The sequence below is a fragment of the Trachurus japonicus genome, chromosome 8 (genome assembly GCF_045865225.1).
Source record: "Trachurus japonicus isolate A0001 chromosome 8, Traja_1.0".
Taxonomy (NCBI): Eukaryota; Metazoa; Chordata; class Actinopteri; order Carangiformes; family Carangidae; genus Trachurus; species Trachurus japonicus.
In genome coordinates, this window is record NC_140914.1 from 32232978 (window position 1) to 32257713 (window position 24736).

Consider the following 24736-nt stretch of genomic DNA (forward strand, 5'->3'; position numbering starts at 1 on the left):
ATGGTCAAAAGAAAGAGGGAGAGAGCGAAGCCCGAGACACAACCTGACCTGACCGAGAATGTTTTCAGACTGAACGCGGCTCGAACTGACGCCTGCGGTCGGGCTGTTGGGCCAGTCCGTTGAAAACTATAAAATCAAGATGCAGACTGGGTAGCACAAAAGTACAGCCAGGCAGCTCAGTCCAGAGAGCAGAGGAGAGAGAGACAGCGCAGCAACAGGTGTGTGTGTGTGTGTGTGTGTGTGTGTGTGTGTGTGTGTGTGTGTGTGTGTGTGTGTGCGCGTGCGCGCATGCATGCACGTGGGCCATACCTGCAAACTCCGAATGGGTATGTAGAATGTTTATTACAGAAGAGAAACACACATTTCAGGACCTGACTTGTATCATCAGGCTGTAGTAGAAGACTGAAAATCACAGGACATGTCTGTTCTGTCCTTTCATATATTAATAGGCTCAATAGGCTGGTCCAGGCCAAAAGCCACAGCTCCCCACTAGACCAGTTTCATACACTCCAGCCATACAATGATAGGAACCACAGATCTGCTTTTTCCCTCTTATCTGAAGCAAATGTTGTGTTTTCCCTTTATTTTCTTCTCAGAGTACACCAGAATGCTTCAAATACATGTTAAAATCACAATTTTTTCCTGGGGGGGTGCCCCCAGACCCCCCTAGACGGGATATATTTTGTCACCTAATCCACTTCTACTCAGTTTGCAGGTATAATGTGTGTGTGTGTGTGTGTGTGTGTGTGTGTGTGTGTGTGTGTGTGTGTGTGTGTGTGTGTGTGTGTGTGTGTGTGTGTGTGTGTGTGTGTGTGTGTGTGTGTGTGTGTGTGAGTGAGAGAGAGAGAGAGACAGAGAGAAAATCTACATTAAACATTACTATTACTATTATTATTATTATTATAGACAGCCCCCCCGCTAACAGAATCTCACTCCAGCCCAGGACCAAAAGTTGGCAACCCTGTAATTGATAAAAACACAATAAGCATTCTATCATATCGACTTTATTTCATTTTACATAGAGTGACTTATATTTGCTAACATTACATTTCGTTTTTCATTTATTTTTTAATTTTATTGTTTTACTCTAATTATAGTATTTGTGTATTGAATGAAATGATCATGAAGAAGGTGCATTAAAAAACTTGTACATCTTTAGTGTAAACTAACTGCGACACTGACAGACTGCTGGGTCGGGGTTGGACCCTGCTGCCTGTAAAGGGGTGATGCAGAGTTTTATGAACGTCTCGGGCTTTAGTTGCCTCTAACTTTTATTCATTCATTCAATTTGACTTTTATTCATTTTATTCATTCTAATAAGCATCCGACAAATTAACGCGAGAGTTCCCGGTTTTCAACCCGAGCAGCAGCTTCCCCCCCCGGACGGGAACTCCAGTCCGGCTCGGCTTTGTTTCCGTGGGGCCGTGTTTGTGTGGGACACCGTGACAAGTGTCGTAGCTTTACGTTACGGAAAAGCAAAGAGGCGAAGTTATTGAAAGTGCAGCTGTGTGTCGTAGCAGCTGCTCCACCATGTCTGTTAGCTGTAGCAGCCTGTAGCCCGGTGACTGTAGCTCGGCTCGGTCCGGTTCGGCTCGGCTCGGTAGTGACCATGGAGCCGACAGCCAGCGTCAACGCAGACCCCGCACCCCCCCGCCCCGACACCGACACCGACACCGACGGTGGGTCTGAGCTCCGACTGAGCTCCGTCTGGACCGATGCGTGTCCCAGTAGTACCACTGTTACTGCCATAGATACTGTATATATATATACTGACATATATACTATACATATATACTGTCAGTATGTATATCTGTGTGTTACTGTTGTGTTGTTGAGACGTTGTCCATCTTCTCTCTGCAGGTCGTTGCACGCAGCGGCGCAACTGGGCTGGGTTCTGGTGAGTCCTCCTCACTGTTTTAAACTGTCTAAAGTTTAACTTAGTTGTCAGAACCTATACCTATACATTCACTGTCATTAAAATGCATTTTAATATGTATAAAACATCAGGAATGCTGCTTGTGAAACTAAAGATCAGACTCATGACGCCCACAGCTTCCTATCCTACTCTGTAGCCCAATCTGACATTGAAATCACACCGCTGTAGATAGAATACATTTCATAGCATACTGCGGGTTTCCATCAAAAGGTCGTGTTCAAAGATGCAAAAAAACAACAACAATAACAACAAAACAGTGTGTGTATCCTATTTATAATCATTAGATATTAGTTCATAAGTAAGTAAGTAATTAGAAACAACATGTCTCCCTCAGCTTGTATGTTATGTGGCAGAGTGGGACGTCTCTCCCCACAAGTTATCTTTGACCAGACTCACGTGCTCTCAGTCAGAAAGTGGAAGCAGGAAGCTCTGCTGTATTTAAAATAATAACTCAACAACTGCTGTTTCTAATATCTGTGTTATTTACTGAGGGCGCTGATAATAAATAGTTAATTGTTAATCTATTGAACACAGGTCGCAGTATGTGGGCGCAGACGGTTACAGCCTCATACTGCAAATAGAATTAATTAATAAAAGAAAACTGATCTGCATCAAGTGAATTTACACCATGAGGCACAATTTTCTCACCATCAGTAAAAAGTTAATAGCAAATAAATATTTAGCAACATAATATTTTTAAAAAAAGAAAGAAAAGAAAACGGTTTCTGTTCATTGGTCACATGAAGTTAAGTGGTGCAATCAGAGGAATAAACAGTACCTTCTGATGACATCTAAACTATATGGTACATACATACTATAACCATTCAAAAACAACAAATGAGATGCAACATGAACATTGTGAGACACTTAAAACTGATGTTGTTGTGCATAGTCTGCAGTTGCTTAATCATTACATCTGTAGCTTGTCTGCAGTGCATTTATGGTTAAAAGAGTCATCAACCAGATAGAATAAATATACACAGATACTCAAAACATTACTTTGTAAAGAAAACATTAGGCTACTTTCTGAAATGTTTATTTGAAATCTGCAGTTCTTTTGCAGTTTGCTACGACTAAAAACCTCTTGTGAGGTGGTTTGACACGTATTGATCTGTGTGTGTCTGATTGATCTGTCTCGTCTGTTGACCAATTCTCCAGGTTCCTGGGATTATGCAACAACTTTGCCTATGTGGTCATGCTGAGTGCTGCCCATGACATCCTCAAAAAACAAGAGTCAGAAAATGCTACAACGCCTGTAAGACGGAAAAATTACATTTTATTGATGCATAAGCAGCAGATACACATTCTAAACTATAAAATCTGTAAATATGTAAAGCAGATTATTGATTTTGGACTGATATCTCCTTGATATCTCATTCTAGACACCAGCCACGGTGCCGGTGGACATCCAGAGCAGCAACAGCAGCAACAGCAGCCGCTATGACTGCAACCCCGTCTCTACTGCGGTATAGTATATATATATATACAGTATATATAGTAAGTAGAGATTCACAACACAACTGCAACACAGTGTTGTCTCTTGGTTAAGTGTTGTGAAAAGAGACACGAAGGTGAAAAAGAGAAAGAATGACTCAACAGGTACTGAGAGTCGAATGGCAGGAAATTTAGAAATAAAAGGGAATTCCCTGCAGCTCTCAGCGCTGCGCTAACCTGTTGTGTTATGAGGTGAACTGGTGTTTTTATTATTTACACAAAAGAATACAAAGCAAGTGGAGCGGACTATACAGACTGACTGCAGCACCTCTCTCTGTCTCTCTCTCTGTCTCTCTCTCAGGCCGTGCTGTTGGCTGACATCCTGCCAACACTCGTCATCAAGCTCTTTGCTCCCTTTGTAATCCACCAACTGCCTTATGGGTAAGACCACGATCATTAATGAAAGTCCTGGGCTGTGATTATGGTGTGTATTTATTGGGAACAACTTACAGTGCTGTGAAATGGTATCGGCCCCCTTCCTGGACTGAACAACCGTGGTCCCAAAGATTTAGAAACTGTCTTTGTCAAGCTTTCCGGATGTTAACGACTTTTTCATCTGTTCTTCAGTTTCTTTAGATGGTGACACGATGTGTTGCTTTTTGAGATCTGTGAGCCTCGCTCACTTGGAGTTGAACTCAGCTTTCCAAAACATATGGTTTATGATTAAACCAGGGGGGGCAATTACTTTTTCCACATAGAGCTATGTTTTATATATTATTGTATTAGCATTTGTTTGTTGATCTTAAACATTTAAATCGGCAAAAAAAAAAGAAATCATAAAGGGAGCAAATACTTTTTCACAGCACAATGTCCCTGCTGTTAATTTAAAGAGACCCCGAGGAGTTTGTATTTGGTTTTAAAAGAGTCTCATATTAATGTGGATGAATCTACATTACCAACACTTGTTAATGGTCCATTTTCAATAAATATATCGTTTTGTCTTTATAGTTATTTTGATATTATTATTTAGTGGTCGACTCGCCCAGCATTTCCTAGTTTCCCAGACGCTGCCCGGCGAGTCATGGGAATAACGCCACCAGATCGCTAGTTGGTATTATGGTCAGAACTACGACGGTATCTGATCGTCTTCCGACGTCCGACTTTCATTCTTGATTAGTTTTCACTTTCGTCCGTCTTGCGCCGGTCCAAGAATTTGAATGTAGTGTGAAAACACTTTGCTTTCAGAAACTCCTCGTAGTCCCTTTAAACACTGGTTGACCAGAGAGCAGACGGTTCCTTTTCTGTCCATCCTAGCAGCAGGACTTGATGGACGGCTTTAGTCATTCATTAACAAGTAGTTTCCCCTTGTTCCTCAGTGTTTTTTCAGATGTTTGCATCCTTCATTTTCCTGATGGGCTTTTACTCTGAAAAATGCGCAGGGTTAGGGTTGAGTTTAATTGACAGAAGCTCTGCTCGTGGCCTTCATTCGTCCATGCTGTCGGCTTTTATTTCATCATTATTTACAGTGACACAGGCTCATTGATTATCAGAAACGTCAGTGTAAATATTCAGACAATCATTTTTAACATGGCGAGAGAAATCTTGTACCGTTATAAGAGGAGACATGGACATAAAGTTTCTATTATTACATAATTATATTTAATCATAAGCAACTGAATGAATAAATGACACCTTTCATGACTCATGGTAGGTTCTATGTTCCATTTTAAACTAATCCCACTCAGTTACCTCATAAACAAATTATACTGTACTTTTATTGTGTTTTCCTAATAGTGAAATAAATAGAAACACTCTAACAAAGTGAAATCTCATGTATTTTCAATAAGTTGCAGCTGTCCCCGTCCATTGCAACATCTGAACTCTTCTACTCAAATAAAAATTGTGAATGTTAACTAAGTCATGAACATCAGAGGTCCAGATAAAGACACACTGAGAAATGCAACTGTCCGTGCTCTCCCCTGAATATGGTTTGATATATTTGCTCTACCTAAACATTGCACTATGTTTTGCAATGTATAAATTTTGTGTCTGATTTCTGTCTTTAATTCTAGTTTTCGAGTGGTGTTCTGTGTCCTCATGGCAGCCACGAGTTTCCTGCTGGTGTCCTTATCGACGGCCGTCTGGATCAGCATTCTGGGTAAAAAGACAGCACTTTTTGTAATGCACACAGCAATCATTAATTTCAATTTTATTCCTAGCCGTTATCACAATTAGTGGTTAAAGCGACTCAGATTAGCTGCAGCTCGAGATGCTCGGCCTCGGTTTCATTTCCTGCCGCGTTATCTGGAGAAGAGCAGCCGCTCCTCAGAAACCTGATACTATTTCAGTCTTATCACCAGCGGCTGCTGGAAGTACGTAGTTATCACCAAACTTTATCACTTGATCAGCAAGAAAGAGTTCAAATAAGTGTATTTACCTCTGTGTTGCTTATTACATGCTTTATGATGAACTCACTAAATGAATCAGATGTATTGGAGAAGTATTTAAAAATAATTCACATCAAAACGATTTTAGTAGATGAGTGATTTATATGAAATTTGAAAGTAAAAGGTCAACATCATTTAGTTCCAGTGTACAAATGCAAAGGTATCTGTATATATGACACTATTAAGAACAATTTGAAATAATTCAGCAAGAAAATGATTCTCATTTTAACTGTGACATTGTAATATGTTTTACTGTGTCTTCTTCTAGATGCTGAAAACAGAGCTTAAGCTTCTTAGACTAAGAACAATACTGTATGATCTGTAAACAATCAGTACTATAAAGATTTCTTCAGGCCAAAGTAAACTCAGGTTTTAGAGAGTTTAACTGCTAAACTATATGCTAAACTTTAGCATATAGTGCAGTTTGGATTTGGTATCTTTTTATTTTTATTTTTTATTTTTTTGGTAATATATTTTATTGATTTTACAAAAACAACAGACACAGACACAGCCAAACTGCAAAACAGAAATACACTAATTCACATACATGAATTGCACATCATACAACATACAAAAATTGACATGGGGACTACGGTGTATTGGGAAAAAGAGGAGAACGGAAATGAAAGTTTTCTATGACTTATTGATGAAGGCAAAGTATGGTCGCCCTTTCTGAAGCAGCTCAACAAGGTCACCAGGAAGATAATTCAGGAAAGGTTGCCAGACACTATAAAACAAGTCGTCATTGCCCTTTAATGAGGCACTAATGTGTTCCATAGGAAAAACCTTGAAAATGTCCCTGTACCACGGTGTAACTGGTGGGGGATTGTCTTTAATCCACTGAAACAAAACACATCTCCTTTTTTATTTTTATTTGATATGATATTGTGAGGAAGGGGCTTTGTGCTTCCCTTTGTCCCCACTCCAACACATTCTTTATTTTGTCGTTGTTTGTTTGTTTTCTGACATTGTATAACTTTTATTCTTATGTTCAAAAAAAGAAAACCAAGTCCAGGGCAGGACTTTTCCCTGTCACTGAACACACTGTGCATCTACAACAGCCAGTGAGCAACAGTAACTATACTACACTGTATAATATCTTACCATCAGAAATCAGAGCAGCCTCTGTGGCAACACGAAGCCACAACAGTCTGACTGATCAGCTGTGGTGGAGCTTAACGGAGTCACATCTGCCTCGTCTTCTCCACTGTGCCAGTGAGTGAGTGCAGTGAGGTGGCAGCGCTGTGGCCAGATGTTTGTGAGCCGGGGTAGACAGCTGTGGAGGGGGCTGAGTGTGAGCTGGTCACCCCATCGCTCAGAGCTCTGAGGCCCCGCAGAATTATTACTGGTTGATTAGACCATTTACATTTTCTGTTTTTCATTTCCACATTTATATTTAAAAAAAAAAAACCCATCAATTTGAGTAGTTTGTCTGTGTGATTATCACGCAATTGACAGACATTGTTGCTATTTGCATTGGTATCAGTTAAAGGGATAGTTCAACATTTTTGGCACATTGGCCCATCACCATAATCCCTATAGTCATAGCAGTAGGTTCGTTACCTTTAATTGTCGGTGCAAGCTGTTTTTAGAACGGCGGAGCAGAGCCGTGAGCTGCTCAGAGCTACGCTACGGAGGCTCATTATGGGATTTCTTGGTTTCCCTCATCAAACTCATCAAATACACAATCCAACAACTCCACAACGCTCTGGTGGACAAGTTGTGACCTGCACATTCACCACGCTATGAGATAATAACACAACGTTACCACACAGAGTTGTTTTAGAGGGAAATTAATGCAAAGCCGCTGATGCTCGTTCCAGTCGGGGGCAGTTTTTCAGCAAGCAGTCTCTGCATTATGGCAATGGGCCAATTTGCCCATATAAAATGTTGAACTATCCCTTTAACAAGGTCTGTTTATAAATGGCAGTGGCACTGACCCCCAGCAATGTTTAATTATGGCACTAGGCCCAGTTTAATATAAAACACATGTTATACAACATACAGTAGGCTATATACAGCACGGGCTCCCTGCTCCATCTCTCCATCAGTTTGGGGTCTTGGCCTGAAGAACGTTGAAGACCTGCTTCATACAGCGCAGATCTAATGTTTTATGTGTAAATAAACCAAATCTAATGGTATGAAAATCCCTTAGTGCAGGACATACCCAGAACCAGCTGCTGTCAGTGTTTCCTCCTGGGTGTGATCTGAGTGCAGATTTACAGTCATGTGTTCTCGTCTGCGTCCATCATGTTTGACAGTTGTATTTCCATCTGTAATTATCAATAAACAGAAGCTTTTCTTGGAGCCTCCAACAGTACATGTGATGTACAGCACTGAGGTCCTTGTCTTCTTTAGGACGTCAGAGGTCAGAGGTCACAGTCCAGAAAGCTAAAAGAACTTTTAGAATGACAGCTCTGAGGAAAAGGTGACTGAGTTCTGATGACAGATTCTCAGTTTTTAGCCAACTAAAGATGAAATGCCTCCTCTCCTGTCCTGTCCTGTCTGTCCCCGCTCCTCTCACTCAGACTGTCTCTGTCTCTGTTTGTAGGAGTGATCTTTGCCAGCTTCAGTGCTGGACTGGGAGAACTGTCCTTCCTCTCCCTCACCGTCTTCTTCAGCAGGTGAACGCTTCAACCTTTTTCATTCTTACTGACAGTTTTGAAAAGAAGAAAAGAAAAGAAAAGTGTAACACAGTCTGTGAAGAGACTGGTGGGTCCAAACCCTGCAAACCAGTCTGTATTCCAAAATGGTAACTGAATGGTAATGAAAAAACTATTTCTGTTTATTGATTTATTACATAACGTCTGTGTCTGTATGGGGATTAACATCAGTCTAAAGTGGTGGGTGTTAGCTGGGTGAACCAGACAGAAGGAAACAACATGGACACAGAAATACACAAATACCAAAAAAGCAGTAATATGTATATAAAGAGAAATGTCATTTTTTATTACCAAAATTAATTTATTTTGCATGTAATTATTCATTTCTGTATTTTATTTATTTGTTTTGACAATGTTTTGTGCCAGGAAAACATGTCAATAGTTTAAATAACAGAAATCATAATTATGATTATGACTTCTAACTTTGTCTTGCTGTCAGAGTTTTTCTGGTTATTATTTCAAACTTTTCCTCCATTTGGTTCTTTCCATGTCAGAAATAATGATGATAATGAACAGAAGTTTATTTATACAGCAGAGTTTTAGTGACCAAGTGCTTCACAGAGAAATCAAACCAGATAAAAACTCTGTCAGGTCTGTAATGGGAACATGAGAAGAAAGCTCCACATGCTTGACTTTAGAAATGTGCCAGTAAATGATACTTCACAGTAACCGACTCTATCTGACATTTCAAGTCCTTGAAAGATGATTTGATTATCCCTCTCTCTCTTGTGAACATGAATCACAATCAGAAACCTGTCAGCAGTGATATCCAAAAAAGCTGCGTGTGCTCCTCACATGTTTGAAATGACTGGTTGGTTTGTACAGGATGAAGTCTGTGAACACGGGTTTTGTTCCTGCAGGGATGTGCTGGGGGGTTGGGGCTCGGGCACCGGGGGCGCTGGTGTTGCTGGGGCCTTCCTGTACTCAGGCCTCACCCAGGTGGGCCTGTCGCCACAGGTCACACTGCTCATCATGCTGGTGGTCCCATTCGCCATGGTGATCAGGTGAGAGACAGAGAGTGTAACCAACTGTGTGTTAGGATTGTCTAATATCCAGATTTGTTTGATGATGAATATGCAAAAAAAGTAAGAAATCAGGAAGGGGGCAAATAGTTTTTCACTGCACTGTATGACGGCTGACGGCGCCACACCTTTCAGATTTTTATTCGTACATAATCTTAGACACCATGTATCACTTTGTGTTGGTCTGTCACATAAAATCTCAATAAAATACATTTAAGTTTGTGGTTGTAACGTGACAAAATGTGGAACAATTCAAGGGCTATGAATACAAAATAAGGCCCTGTATGTTGGGTTTTCAAGGAAGGAGTATGGGAGTCAAGTGTTAAAGGGATAGATCAACATTTTGGCAAATTGACCGAGTAGGTTTGTTACCTATTCTTAGAACGGCGGAGCAGAGCCGTGAGCTGCTCAGAGCTACGCTACAGAGGCTCATTATGGGATTTCTTGGTTTCCCTCATCAAATACACAATCCAACAACTCCACAACGCTCTGGTGGACAAGTTGTGAGCTGCACATTCACCACACTATGAGATAATAACACAACGTTACCACACAGAGTTGTTTTAGAGGGAAATGCAGAGACTGCTGCTGAAAAACTGCCCGCAATGGGAACGCACATCAGCGGTTTTGCATGAATTTCCCTCTAAAACAACTCTGTCTGGTAACGTTGTGTTATTATCTCATAGTGTGGTGAATGTGCAGGTCACAACTGGCAGCAGCCACATTAACATACACACACACTTCCTGTTTCACTCCATTAGTCACACAAACAACACACAACACGATAAATGAACGAAGGGATCATAATGTCTGACGAGGTGTCCAGTTATCAGGGTCAGACCTCGAACGGCATGATCCCGTTTATACCATGGTCACTTACCAGATAAATAGATATTAAATAACATTTTTATACTTCAATATTTGTTTTGTTTTTACAGTTAACATCATGAGTTTTTCACAAGCCACAGCTGAGCTATTTAATATCTCTCATCTGCAGGCGATAAAAAGGAAACCGGCTGTGGCCACAGCGACTCTAATAGCTGATTAGTGAAGGGAAGTGAGGTGACTCCAACTCCACAACGCTCTGGTGGACAAGTTGTGAGCTGCACATTCACCACGCCATGAGATAATAACACAACGTTACCACACAGAGTTGTTTTAGAGGGAAATACAGAGACTGTTGATGAAAAACTGTCCCCGACAGAAACGCGCATCAGCGGTTTTGCATGAATTTGCCTCTAAAACAACTCTGTGTGGTAACGTTGTGTTATTATCTCATAGCGTGGTGAATGTGCAGCTCACAACTTGTCCACCAGAGCGTTGTGGAGTTGTTGGATTGTGTATTTGATGAGTTTGATGAGGGAAACCAAGAAATCCCATAATGAGCCTCCGTAGCGTAGCTCTGAGCAGCTCACGGCTCTGCTCCGCCGTTCTAAAAACAGCTTGCACCAGCAGTTAAAGGTAACGAACCTGCTGCTATGACTATAGGGATTATGGCAATGAGCCAATTTACCAAAATGTTGAGCTATCCCTTTAACAACACATGCAACTTCTTTATTATCCTAGCAGCTCTGCAGGGTCACATCACCCCCTGGTTCCTAGCAGCTTATTGTTAGACATAAACGTGCAGCCCCCTACAACAGTAACACAACATGTCATAGCCAGATTGCTGACATACAGATTTTCACAGTTATTATAATGTTTATCTTCTACACCATCGTAGTTGAGAGTGTTGAACAACATGAAAAACAAGGCGCTGGTGCTGCTGGTGTGAAGTGTGGAGTAGCTGTGTAAAGGTGTAGTTGGTCGTCAGTCAGAAACCACAGCATCTGATGTGACGATGGTGCTGGATGAAGAGTCAGTGCTTCACATCTGGAGCAGATTTCACAGCAACTGGTTGAACAGATATTTCAATCTGGACCAGCCAGCTTTATCACTCATCATTACACCATCGTTACAGACGATGGTGAATTCTTTCTGGTTCCTTTTTTCTCTTTACTGACTCCGACTCAGTTTCTCTTTTTAAAAAAATGTATCTTAGTATTTCTCAATGCACCCAATCCATGAAATGATCTTAAACCTTATGGAATATGAACTATGGAATTCTAAAATGTTTTATATATATATTCTGTATCTTGTAAGACTTAGCTTTTCTCTCCATTGATCATATAGGATAGATAGGGTACACCTCTCTCAGGTGTGTTGCATCTGATCTGGTCTTTTTAGATGTGGAAACTGTTTTTTTTTTTGTATTGTCTATGTGTTGTTTACTGTCTATTTGTGTATCACTCTTGTATAGTAGTTTGTGGTCTGCGTTTCTTGTCTGTTTGTTATATGTTACATGTTGGGACTGCAGATGGAAATGAGCTGTGAGCTAAATCTGGTGCAACCATCTTCTCATTTTCTGTAAATGATTAATGTCATTGCACAATGTCCCCTAAATAAACTAATAATAATAATAATAATGTCGTCCTCCTCCACCAGCTATTTCATCCTGCTGGTTCGTCCACCTTCATTACCTCAGTGGAGCAGCAGGGGGGCCGAGTACGCAGCCGTGGGCTCAGAGGACAGGCAGCAGCTGGTGGACGAGTCAGACGGAGAGGAGAAGTCGACCCCAGGTACACGTCACACACTCACATCATAGAGTTTATATACATGTATGTTCAAATAGAAAACATCAGTCTGGCCAAATCCAGTGGAAGCAGGATCATTTAAAGGGATAGTACTATTTTTTTTAAAGTGGGGTTGTATGATCTCCAAATAGCCCCTAAGTATTTTAATTGCAGTAGAAGACTCTCTGCACTCCTCCTGTTAGCAACGCCAGCCCATAATAGCCCTGACCAGAGATTTACAACATACAGTGTTGTGAACAGACCCAAAGAAACGGCCTATTTTCACGGCCTAAAAGAGGTTTTACCTGAAAAAAAAATACACAGTTCCATTGTTCACTATAATATAATTTTTTCCAGCCCTTCAAAGTGCAGGAAAAACACAGTTTTTATTTGGACCTAACCAACTGCTGATCGGCGGGCGCTAACCCTGGGCGGAGGGATACGTGAGTTGGTTAGGTCCAAATAAAAACTGTGTTTTTCCTGAACTTTGAAGGGCTGGAAAAAATTATATTATAGCGAACAATGGAGCTGTGTATTTTTTTTTCAGGTAAAATCTCTTTTAGGCCACGAAAATAGGCCGTTTCTTTGGGTCTGTTCACAACACTGTATGTTGTAAATCTCTGGGCAGGGCTATTATGGGCTGGCGTTGCTAACGGGAGGAGTGCAGAGAGTCTTCTACTGCAATTAAAGTACTTAGGGGCTATTTGTAGATCATACAACCCCACAAAAAATGCTACTATCCCTTTAACGAAAAGCAACGACTTGTTTTGTTGGTTGGTGTGAAGAGTAATCTAACACCACGGGTTTTGTTTTTTTTTAACAACAGCATCTGCGCAGCTCGTTTATTTAGAAGATGGTTATCTAGTGGGTCGATAATGAGAGCGTGTGTCATTAGAGCTCAGATAACAAAAGTGGCTGCAGCTGTTTTATCTTGGTTTGGTTTGGAGGATGTTATCGTTCAGACATATGTTATCTGTCAGGATCGTTCAGATGAAACTAATGTAGTTTAATACAACAGTCCTGCAATTAATCTTCATTATGGTTTTTTTTGCATTGCATTGCTATAGAGAGGAAATGGAGGATAGTGCCTGGGGCTGCTGAACTGCATTAGGTGTATCTATTATTTTATCTTTTCTTTTTAAATTTTATATAATAATAATAATACATTTTATTTATAATGCTCAAAGACACTTACAGAACACAATAAAATAAATAATGTCAAATAATGCACAAATTTCAACTCTTATCATTGCTTTTTCACATATTTTGAACACAACAAATAGCAGATAATAATACAAAGACAATATTTAGTATTAGTATATTAAGTTTACACGTAGAACTACAACCATACCTAATTATAGTTAAATTAGGTATCTTAAAAATTGGTAAATGGGATTCATTTAAAAGATATATACTGTATATATATATTTATACACACAAACACATATAAACATAAAACAAATATTAAATATAAAACAAACAGAAAAAATACACAAACAAACAAACTTTTGTTAAGAGCACCTTTAAATCTCCATCAGACTACGTGTTGTGGTTAAAATGGTCAATAAATTGCGGCCAGATTCTACAGAACTTTCCTTCCAAATTTTTGAATGAGAATCTTATTTTCTCCAGCTCCATTCAGTCATAAGATTTGTTTTTTGCTTCCAGTTGAGTAAAATCAATCTTGGTGCAAGAAGGCTGACAGACAAAACCATATTACAGTATCAGGGCTCCAGACTGCAGACTGTGGACCCTAAATGGGGACAGTGCAAGTAAATCTTTCATCTAGTTGCACATGTACAACCAGGATTTTCTTTTTCTTTTTTTAACACTTTAGAAATGTGAAAGAGGCGACTCTGTCATTACAGGCAGCAGGCCAATGTGTGTGAGACTCATGAATGAAAAGGAAATGTGAATATTTGCTGCTCTGCAAGTTGATTTGCGGTGTTCACCCCAGAATCTTCTGTTTGCGCACCTAACATTTTAAAGGTCCAGTGTGTATTATTTGTCAAGGTTTATTAGCAAAATCTGAATATACTACCAATTTATTTGTATACGGTAAGTGTATAATCGCTAAATAAAACCAGTTTGCTTTTCATAACCTTATAATGCTTCTTTTATATATATACATTTAGCAAGGGTCTTGCTTAAGGTGCATTCACACATTTATTTTTGTTGCTGGCAACAAGTTTACATATTAAGTCAATGCAAACGGAATCACTCAGTCGAGATTAGAAATCCCAAGTCTCTGGCGGCCAGTCGCTTGTCGCTCAGCGCTGATTGGCTGCCGTAATTTATGCTTCACTATGACAACTACTGAAGCCATGGAAACGTAATACAACTCTACTGGTCTGGAAGAGCAAAGCTGAGTGACAGAGCGATTTGTTTGGAGCGACACGAGCAACAGCGACAAAAATAAAAGGTCCAGTGTGTGAACGCACCTTTAGAGAGTGTCGCCATCTTGCGCCGCCATATTTGTACAGAATGGAAAATCCAGCCAACCAGAGAGCACGTTTCAAGAGTTTCACATTCATACATAAACAATATAATTATTTAATAGATAAATAATAGAATCGTAATGCTATGTCACTGTTCCTCTCATTTTACACACTGGACCACTGTGCTCCTAGTAAGAAGAAGTTAGTCTGGAGCCCTGCATTATTATATTATTATATCTATATATTCTTTCCCTATACACACACAACCTGCACAGCCAGAATGTCTTCAGGGTGAAACACTCGTTCTTGCTATCTGGCAATTATGATAACAACTTCCCAAGATGCAAACACAGCTGACCTTTAAAGGGAACGGGAGCTGGCGCGGCCATTGGTGTGTTGCACGTTTGACTTAACTCTCCCATGATTAAGTAAGACAATGTCCAACCCTCTTGAGTTAAACCTCTGGTCCTGTGACCAGGTTATCAGCTGTTAAACAAACAAAGAGTGGACATGCTAATATTGTTAAAACACAACCCAGCATGTTCATTTTGGATATAATTCATTGCCCACCTGTCCAGGGAGAAGAGTTCTCTTGTGACAGAAACAACCAGCTGCCTCCTGTACAGGACAAGTTGACTGTGGAGAAAAGCCAAATCGTTTAATTTGCTATTTCAGAGCAATGAAGTGTCATTTTAAAAATGTTGCTGTTGAATAACGGCTCAGGCCATGTCCCCCCCACCCCCCCGAATGCAGCAGACAACCGGATCACTGGACCTCTGACCTTCACAGAGAAACTGCATGTCATCAGAGTAAGTCACCTCCTCCTCCTTTTATCTCCAGTAGCTATCACACCTACAAGGAATTTGACTTAGTGCAAAGAACAGGAAGGAGGGACAATTAAATAAGTACAAAAATTACGACTAATTAAATATAAAGAAAGACAAAAGTAAAGAAGAAATGATAGTAAAAACAAGTCAGAGTATCTGTGTGTTTCTTCCTCTCTCAGGGGTTACTGAAGTTCGTGTTTCCTCTGGGGCTGGTTTACTTTGCTGAGTACTTCATCAACCAGGGCTTGGTAAGTTACTGATCTTACTGCATGTTGTTAAAACCTCCTCAGAAATATTTCAAACCATCCAACGTGATCACTTTGAACCTGATCTAATGCAGATCATGTTTCCTCCCCCCCAGATGGAGCTCCTGTATTTCCCCAACTTCTCCCTGTCCCATGCAGAGCAGTATCGCTGGTCAGTTAACTTCACTGGAAGGTTATTTTAAAGGAGTTACTGTATTTAAATGGTCTAAAGAGGCAGACTGGTGTCCCACTCAGATGTTACTGGTGTGTGTTCAGGTACCAGACGCTGTACCAGGTCGGTGTGTTGGTGTCTCGCTCCTCTCTGTGCTGTGTGAAGATCAGGAAGCTGTGGACTCTCTCTCTGCTACAGGTGAGGAATAAACATCATTTCATCAAATCATCATAAATATATTTTTCTGGATTACATTTTTTTTTTAGAATTTGCATATTTATAATATTCAATTTCTTCTTCAACTTCCACATGCAGCATCTAAATTACAGTTTAAAGGTCCAGTGTGTCAAGTGCCTGAAACTTGCATTATCCAAGTGTGCAGATACTTCTCCCTTTTTTTTTACACTGTCTGTGTTTTCTGGCACCTTGGCGTACGCTGGTGCGAGTGCTGTGATTTCCTTCAAAGTTCCAGTGTTGTAACGGGGGGAAACAGTGACATCTAGTATTTAGATTCTAGACTTCTTCAACGCTCACTCGCCCCCTCTAACTCACCGCTCCTGTCGGCAAAGTGACGGTGGCCTCAGAGGACAAAAACAAAAGTATTTTAGGAGCATGGAGCGATGAGGTGAAGATCTAAACCTTTTTATATTTTTATGGATTTTCCATTCGGGCTGCTGTACAAACATAAGATGGCGTAAGATGGCGACACTCTATAAAGCAAGACCCTTGTTTTATGTATATATAAAAGGATAATTATAAGGCTATGAAAAACAAACCAATTTTATGTTATAGCGATTGTACACTTATACAAATATATTCATGGGTAGTATACCGGTATTCAGATTTTGCCAATAAACCTTGCCAATTGTTACACACTGGACCTTTAACTTGAAATGACTTTTCTGAGGTTGGTCTAGGTTAGATGTTGCAAGGTGCATTACCTACAGTCAGTATATATATATGAATGTATTTGTGTGGTTGTTATTGGAATTAAAGAATAATCTCACAGGAGTACAGATGTTTACTAAAATGAAAATGGACAAGTCACAAGACAAGTTCTGACATTCTGATGATCAGCCCCAGTTTCTACATTAACAAAAGACAGTGGCCATTAAAGGGCCAGTACACCCCATAAAATGTACATTTCCACTTGTCAAATAGTGACTGTAGCCCCTTCCTAGTAGGATAAAGGGGTATCTCTCTCAAAATGACTGGGTTTCATTCAGGAGGATTATATTTGACAGATTATCCCTCACTCAGTCTCTTTGACCTGTTGAAATACCTTTAAACATGAATCCTCTAGATGTTACTCCAGCTGTTTCTGTTGAATTTGTTCTCACTATGTGAGTTAATAATTATTGCAGGTCACTTTTCAGTGGGTCCAGCGGGGTGATTTCCATTTCTGTATCTCCCTCTTATTTTGAATACATCTGCCCTTGTTTCTAATAAAGAAGCCAGAGCCGTTATCAGAGTATTCTGGCTGTCAACACCTTCCTGTGAACATCTGTCTGGAGTGATCCAGTGGACAGCTGTGAACACACCGTAGATCTGACCTCTCACATTCAGACGTGGTGTGGCCTCATTCTTGTAACTCTGTCAACACAATATTTATTTATAGTTGTGTATGAAAGACCACCCACTCTACTGTCACAGTGTAGTTAGTCCTGGGCTGGCACAGGTCAGAACAAACTCAAATGGATAAAACCTTATTTTGATATAGATGCTCACTGATTCACTAACATTATCACAGGTTTTAATACTGTGACTGCTCAGTGTTTTTTTAAGCCATGAACAATAAAACCAGTCACCTGTTTCAATTTCTTGGCTAATCGGGGAAGTTCCATCTGTCACTTGAGATGTAGATGGAAAGACGCATTTTAATACGAGAGGTGAACTGATGTTCTTGGAGCTAACCACTGAAGATGCAGCTCTGAACGGGGCCTAAGTGGCAAAGATAAAAGCTTTAAAGAGGAAATACGCAGGATTTTTACCTTAATTGAACAGCTTATTTTGTGAAGGAGTCCCATCGCTGGTGACCTTTAACCTGTGACCACTGACTCATCTGTTCTCACCTTAGTCCTTCTTGTATGAAAGGTAAAGTGCTGCTGGCCAGGCTGTTTTTTCACCTGTCCTCCTCTCTGACCTCCACAGGTGGTGAATCTAGTGCTGCTGCTGCTGGCCGTGCGTTTCCAGTTCCTGCCCAGTGCCTGGCTGGTGTTTGTTATTGTCCTCTACGAGGGTCTGCTGGGTGGAGCGGCGTACGTCAACACCTTCTACTTCATCAGCAAGGAGGTCAGGCTCACAGTTAACCAGTTGTTAACCTACATCCTGTTCTTGTTGTGTTTTAAACCAACTTTTATTGTAATTACAGGGGCAGTATTTAAAAATGCGCCAAATGAGGTTTATTTACAGTATCCTACAGATTATTATGTGGGGAGGCTGTGCAGCTGTAGCTTCGTCCCCTAACCCCAAATTTCCCCTCATGTATCATTAATGTGGGTTTGACTAGCAGTCTTAAAGGGATAGTTCAACATTTTGGCAAACTGGCCCATTGCCATAATCCCTATAGTCATAGCAGTAGGTTCGTTACCTTTAACTGCTGGTGCAAGCTATTTTTAGAACGGCGGAGCAGAGCCGTGAGCTGCTCAGAGCTACGCTACAGAGGCTCATTATGGGATTTCTTGGTTTCCCTCATCAAACTCATCAAATACACAATCCAACAACTCCACAACGCTCTGGTGGACAAGTTGTGAGCTGCACTTTCACCACGCTATGAGATAATAACACAACGTTACCACACAGAGTTGTTTTAGAGGGAAATTCATGCAAAGCTGCTCATGTGCATTTCTGTCGGGGGCAGTTTTTCATCAACAGTCTCTGCATTTCCCTCTAAAACAACTCTGTGTGGTAACGTTGTGTTATTATCTCATAGCGTGGTGAAAGTGCAGGTCACAACTTGTCCACCAGAGCGTTGTGTTGTGGAGTTGGAGTCACCTCACTTCCCTTCACTGATCAACTCACTGTGGCCACAGCCGGTTTCCTTTTTTTCGCCTGCAGATGAGAGATATTAAATAGCTCAGCTGTGGCTTGTGAAAAACTCATGATGTTAACTGAAAAAAACAAACAAATATTGAAGTATAAAAATGTTATTTAATATCTATTTATCTGGTAAGTGACCATGGTATAAACAGGATCATGCCGTTCGAGGTCGAACCCTGATAACTGGACACCTCGTCAGGCATTATGATCCCTTCGTTCATTTATCGTGTTGTGTGTTGTTTGTGTGACTAATGGAGTGAAACAGGAAGTGTGTGTGTATGTTAATGTGGCTGCTGCCAGGCCAAGTCTACAGCAGGTGTCTGGGTATCTGTCCCTGACCTCTCTCTCTCTGTCTTCCCTCCCCCAGACTGAGGACCGACACAGGGAGTTTGCCATGGCCGCTGCCAGTGTGGGGGACAGTCTGGGCATCGCTCTGGCCGGACTCGTGGCCTTCTTCGTCCACAGATATTTCTGTTCCCTGTGACCCCTCCCACACACTGACCAGCAGGATGATTAAGAGAGATGTGGGCGCGTTCCATTTAAGGGATGTTTTTTTTTCTTTCTTTCTTATCGGAAATGAAACAGCAGCGTCTACTCCTACGTAACGTTGACTCCACTGACTGGAACCAGAGAGATGTGCTTGTCCTTTTTACCAACTCCAAATGATCAACTACAGTAATGCTGCTTTTTTAAAGGCATGTTGAATCATCTTTTGAGTAGGTGCCAGTGGCTCGCCATACAATAGGAAAGGCACGATAACATCCCATAATATGCTCATTTCCAGCCTCATACTTTCATTTGGTACGACTATGAAAGGGTTTACACACACTGAAGGTTTGCTGGTTCGCACAAACTACACTGACAGCGAGTCGCCTGCTGAGAAATACTAATTACACAAGGTTAAGGAAAGAACGCAGGTGACGGCTGTCGCTGCTTTACAAGACAAAGTCTCCAGTGGTTTCATGTTAAAAGGTACAATGAAGAAGTACATGGATGAATAATAGAAACACAACATATGACACAAAGATGACATATTTTATATATCTACAGTATATTATGACCTAATAGTATTTCCTGCACAAAAGTGTTTTTGAATAACGGGACATGAAGCATCTCATCTTCAAATTGCCTCCTGCTGCATCTTTGTCCCGTCCTAAAGCTTGTAGCTTCCTGTAGCTGACAGCAACATGTAGATCTGAACTGAGCGAACACAAGACGACAGCCCAAGAGCTGCTTTCTGGCAGTTTTTAGATGAATTTGCCACAAAACGGCATAAATGAAACACTGTGGGGCGACAGAGATGCCACAGGCGTCAAACTAATTCTCCAGACATGAGGCAACATGTGTGTTTGATACAAGACTCAACAAAAATCTTATCATCATCATCATTTTTTAATTCCTATCACAGTGAGAATGACACACAAGCTTTCCAACTGAAATCATGACTCATACTGCAGTGTGATACGATTATCTTAATGAATCATTCAGCCCAACCTTTTATAAGTATTCAACTTGAGTCGGTGTGTTAACCCATGTTACTCTTTCAGAGCTTCATTATAGTTTTATTTTATTTTATCTTTTGCACCACTTGTGAGGGTGTTTAACCAAATGTGGGCATGTTTTATGATTGTTTAACTGACTTGTGTTTTTGCCTTTGTTTTGCCTTTTAGTCACTGCTGCGATTAAAAACGATGGTTACGTATTAAACGCGGTTCTATGGCAGTCAGTTGAAATGAAATACAACAGGTCATGACTTTAATGCCCAGGAAAGTCTTAAACTGTTTCTACCAAAGTTTTTACCATGTGGCTTAATATTTCAATATTTCATAGACTGTAACCATCTTGAAAACTGGACAATCAAAGGTTGCAAATGCAATTTATTTTAAACTTACTGCATATGATGTCATTAAAAAGGTTCCATAACAAAAGACACACAAGGAATACTTCAGGTAGATCTGTCATGTTACTTTGTCTTTCGTTTGCACTTTTTACTGAACTTATTTTTTGCTCCAAATATGTTTCCTGCTTTGTCAAAGGAATGTAAATCAGCTTGTTTTAATTTGTGATTTTACACATAGTACTAATTATCATGATCATTATTAAGCTAAACATGTACATGCCCTGTTTTTTTTGAATGTGCACATTCCTACTGACATTTTTAACTATACAACGTTTTATATGATACTGCTGCTCTTCAATTATCTTAACTTTGTAACAGCTTGTACATGTGAAAACAGGTGTTTGCGAATATTTTGAAGTTCACTGTTGATTGAACTACAATAAAACTGTAATTGCATTTTTGGTTTAAATTAAAACGGGTTATTGTATCATAAATAAAAATGAATGGTTTTAAGTACATTTTATAATTAGGTATTTATTTCAAAGATATCCAGTGGTGGAGTACTTGAATGTGATCGTTGCTCCTGTTTATTTGAAATTACGTGTATAAGCAGTGACATTTTTCAATTTTAATTACCTTAATCATTGGCAAATTACTTTATTTGTTTTACCAACAGCTCAAAACCCTAAAATATTCGGTTTATAAGATAAAATAGAGAAAATCAAAACATGCAAGAGAACCTGGAAAACCACAAAATTGTATTTTTTAAAAGAAACATTTAGAAATTTGACAATTTACCAATAAGTTATAAGAATTATAATATAAATTTGTATTTCACCTTCCACCCTAATTTGAAAACAAGAATATAAAAAGATATTCCTAGTTTACCATTTATCTTTTATGTAAAGCGTTCCCATTTCGCCGTGCAATGCGCGCTCCCCACACCGGAAGTGACAGTCGAGGCGGCGGTGTTCATGAGCACGGCTGCAGAGTGAACCGGCAGAGACCGGGGCAAGAAGAGGGGCCGGTGGACGGCGAAAAAACACCCAATCCACGGAATGAACATACTGATGTGTGCTTCTTCTCGAAGTTCAGACATCGCTCACCCGACGGTAATTAATCTTATTTCCAAATTGCCGATTTAACGGCGGTTGTATCAGTCGTTTAGCGATACCTCGTTAGCATTAGCATTAGCATTAGCTTAGCCTGCTCACGAAGTTAGCCGAGCAGCGCTAACCAGTGCCGCCTGCCCGAGATAGCCAGGTGCTCCGGGCGCTACGGTGCGCCAGCTAACACAGTCTTTTACCAAGTAACTTACATACATTACTTCGTGTAATTGCCGAGTTATCGGTGGGTTACTGTTCGGTATCAGCGGGGGAACATTGGCGTTAACATTGAGGGCAGTTTCCCACACAAAATGGGTGGTGAAGTTATCAAAGAGTCCGGGGTTCGCTGACGTCGTTAGCGGTGATGTAAGCTAAGCTAAGGTGCTAACGGTTAGCTCGCTGCTAGCCCCGGTCCGCCCATAGGCCCCGCATTCCTGGACGAATAGCGTCAGTGTTATCTGGTCCACTACTCTGTCTTGTGGATTATTGAATAAAAAGTAACGAGTTTCATGTAGATTTTTATTGAACGATACTAATCGTTCACACACGAACGGGCTCGAGGAAACTCAAATCCAAGTTAAACAGCGAGTGACGTTAGCCAAACACGATTCCTGGTTATGTGAGTGTTGTTGCGTTGTTTTGGTTTTTTATTATTCCGGTCTGCAGTTGAATCATCACATCGTTGTTAACTGTGTTTCTCTGTTACAGGTCCTTGTTCTGCTCGTCTGACCTACATTTGCTGAAGAGCCCTGTGGGGAAGGAGGAAGCGCTGCTGTGACCGGAGGAGACCGAGCCAGCTGAAGTTTAGTGACCTCTGTGTGTGGGAAGAGGAGTGTGTGACCATTGTGTGTGAGCAGCCCTCCCTATGTGTGTGACAATGGGGGACATCAGTGACCTGGACCGACAGATAGAGCAGCTCAGACGCTGTGAGCTCATTAAAGAAAACGAAGTCAAAGCCCTGTGTGCCAAAGCCAGGTAATCGATCACACTGACCTAAAATACAGACCCACTAAATCAAATGCCTGTGATGCTATTTATACATCTATACACACACACAATTGACTGTCACAGGGACTTTTGTTTCACGGTAGAGCTATCTGTTCACATATGTAGCTTTAAAACCCACATTTAAAATGCATCTTGCAGTCATAGTAGTTATTTGTGAATATCTTGGTTACATTAATGGAAGATCTGTAAAGCAACAGTAGAACATGAATTAATGTTTTGATATTTCTGTGTTTTCAGAGAGATTTTGGTTGAAGAAAGCAATGTCCAGAGAGTAGACTCTCCTGTCACAGTAAGAAACATTTTCTCTCAGTGTTTATGCTCAAAGTGTGAATTTAAATGAGTGTAGTAATTATGATTCTCCTCATTTTTCTCTCAGGTGTGCGGGGATATACACGGTCAGTTCTATGACTTGAAAGAACTTTTTAGAGTAAGTGTCTGTTTCCTGTCACAAACTGCTCAATGCAACATCCCCTGTGTTAAATCCTTGAATTAGTTGGTTATAAGTCTTGTGCTAAGTTTTACAAGTATTTTTTTTTTATGTCGTCATAGTGTTAAAAAGAGCTGTATGGTTTTCATATGGCTACTGAGTCAACATTGGCATCAACCTCTGTTTACTTACCAGTCGCGCCAAGAGGTTTGGTAATCTTGTTTACAATACAAGAGATTAGAATAGTCTGCAGGGCAGACTGGAAGCAACAGGAGCGTTTAATGACCAGACCGGCTGCCTGGGCTGACACTAGCTGGCTACTGGCTAGCATGCTAACTCCAGTAGAAGATAAAAACAGTGGTTGAGAATAAAGCAAAACTAGAAGGTAGCGTCTTACCACTCGACACATCCATTGTTGATGAGTGAGCCAAACAATTACAGAGTTTATGTAGCCAGATAGCAGTCACAATTTTTTTTCTCTTTCTTTTAAAAAAATATATATATTTGGGCTTTTTAAAAATATATTTGGGCTTATATTTGGGCTTTTTAAAAATATATTTGGGCTTTTTGCCTTTTATTGGATCACACAGTCGAGGCAGAGAGAGGGGGAATGACATACAGCAAAAGGCCGCCCTCGTCGGCGAGGACTAGAGCCTCTGTGTGTGTGTCACCTGCTCTTCCAACTGAGCTAAACGACGCCTCAGAAGTCACATGGTTTTTGTTGATGCTTGTTCAGTGCAACAGAATTATGGCCTCTCACTTTGTCATTTAAAGGTAAAGTCTGGAGATTAGTTCGTTTAAAGGTAGAGTCTGGAGGTTAGTTGGTTTAAAGGTAGAGTCTGGAAGTTAGCGCTGACTTCCGGTGGAGATAGCGGGGCTAGCAGCCCTCCTCCTCATGCTGCACCAAACTTCACCTGAGTTCTGTGATTGGCTGGAGAGAAAACACAACTCTGCACCAAGAAGTGTCACCGTACTCAACAAAACGAAGCAAGAGAGCGAAATACAGGCGGGGGGAGGGGCTTGAAGGCACAGCCAGCACCACACGTGGTGCCCATAGGTGATGATTAAGACGGATTTAATTTCATTTGTTTCTAGTGTTTATTTTTGAGCGAAAACCTCCAGACTCTACCTGGCAATATTACAAAATGTTTTTATTGCCCCAACATGATTTGTTATTTTTAAAAAAACGAAAGAAAGCTTACATTGTGGGTGCTTCAGGGTCTTGTCCTGTAGAGCGTCCTCACCACAGAGACCTCAGCTGAATGTCGGCCCCCACCCGTCATTTCCTGTCTCTCACTTACTGCCCTTTAATAATAAAGGCAAGAAAAGCTCACAACGGGTCAGACTTTGAAAAGTCCTAAAAGGACTTGGACATGGAACTTGCAATAATGCATCTGTAGTAACCGTAGTGAGATTTACACATGGCTCCTTAAGAATATTTCCCCCTCAGTGATCAGTAGTACCTTATTAAAACCCAGCTGATATCATATATCATATCCTGGCAAACTAATGCTTGATGA

General features: G+C 40.6%; 2 protein-coding genes across 2 annotated transcripts in view; both read left to right on the plus strand.

Moving 5' to 3' along the window:
* Window positions 1–1609: 1609 nt before the first annotated feature.
* cln3 (CLN3 lysosomal/endosomal transmembrane protein, battenin) lies at window positions 1610–21168 on the plus strand. The gene is made up of 15 exons (XM_085785320.1): window positions 1610–1679; window positions 1861–1897; window positions 3095–3191; window positions 3319–3402; window positions 3732–3811; window positions 5443–5528; window positions 8369–8441; window positions 9341–9484; window positions 11987–12120; window positions 15306–15361; window positions 15559–15627; window positions 15741–15796; window positions 15901–15994; window positions 17948–18088; window positions 19203–21168. The coding sequence occupies exons 1-15, from the start codon at window positions 1610–1612 to the stop codon at window positions 19317–19319; spliced, it is 1338 nt and encodes a 445-aa protein (XP_085641446.1). The 3' UTR covers window positions 19320–21168.
* Window positions 21169–21663: 495 nt separating this feature from the next.
* The window catches only part of LOC146983776 (serine/threonine-protein phosphatase 4 catalytic subunit B), a 9546-nt gene continuing 6473 nt past the window's right edge, over window positions 21664–24736 (plus strand). The window contains exons 1-4 of the mRNA XM_085785222.1: window positions 21664–21787; window positions 22490–22756; window positions 23027–23078; window positions 23166–23216. Of these exons, the coding sequence (XP_085641348.1) occupies window positions 22647–22756; window positions 23027–23078; window positions 23166–23216 (213 nt within the window). The 5' untranslated portion in view covers window positions 21664–21787; window positions 22490–22646. The remainder of the gene's footprint in view (window positions 21788–22489; window positions 22757–23026; window positions 23079–23165; window positions 23217–24736) is intronic.

What these genes read in the sequence shown, in the direction of transcription:
- cln3 (XM_085785320.1), top strand. Translation starts at nt 1,610, where the DNA reads ATGGAGCCGACAGCCAGCGTCAACGCAGACCCCGCACCCCCCCGCCCC. An exon ending in CTCACCGTCTTCTTCAGCAG is followed by an intron (nt 8,442 to 9,340) that starts GTGAACGCTTCA and finishes TTGTTCCTGCAG; the next exon opens with GGATGTGCTGGGGGGTTGGG. An exon ending in CCATTCGCCATGGTGATCAG is followed by an intron (nt 9,485 to 11,986) that starts GTGAGAGACAGA and finishes CTCCTCCACCAG; the next exon opens with CTATTTCATCCTGCTGGTTC.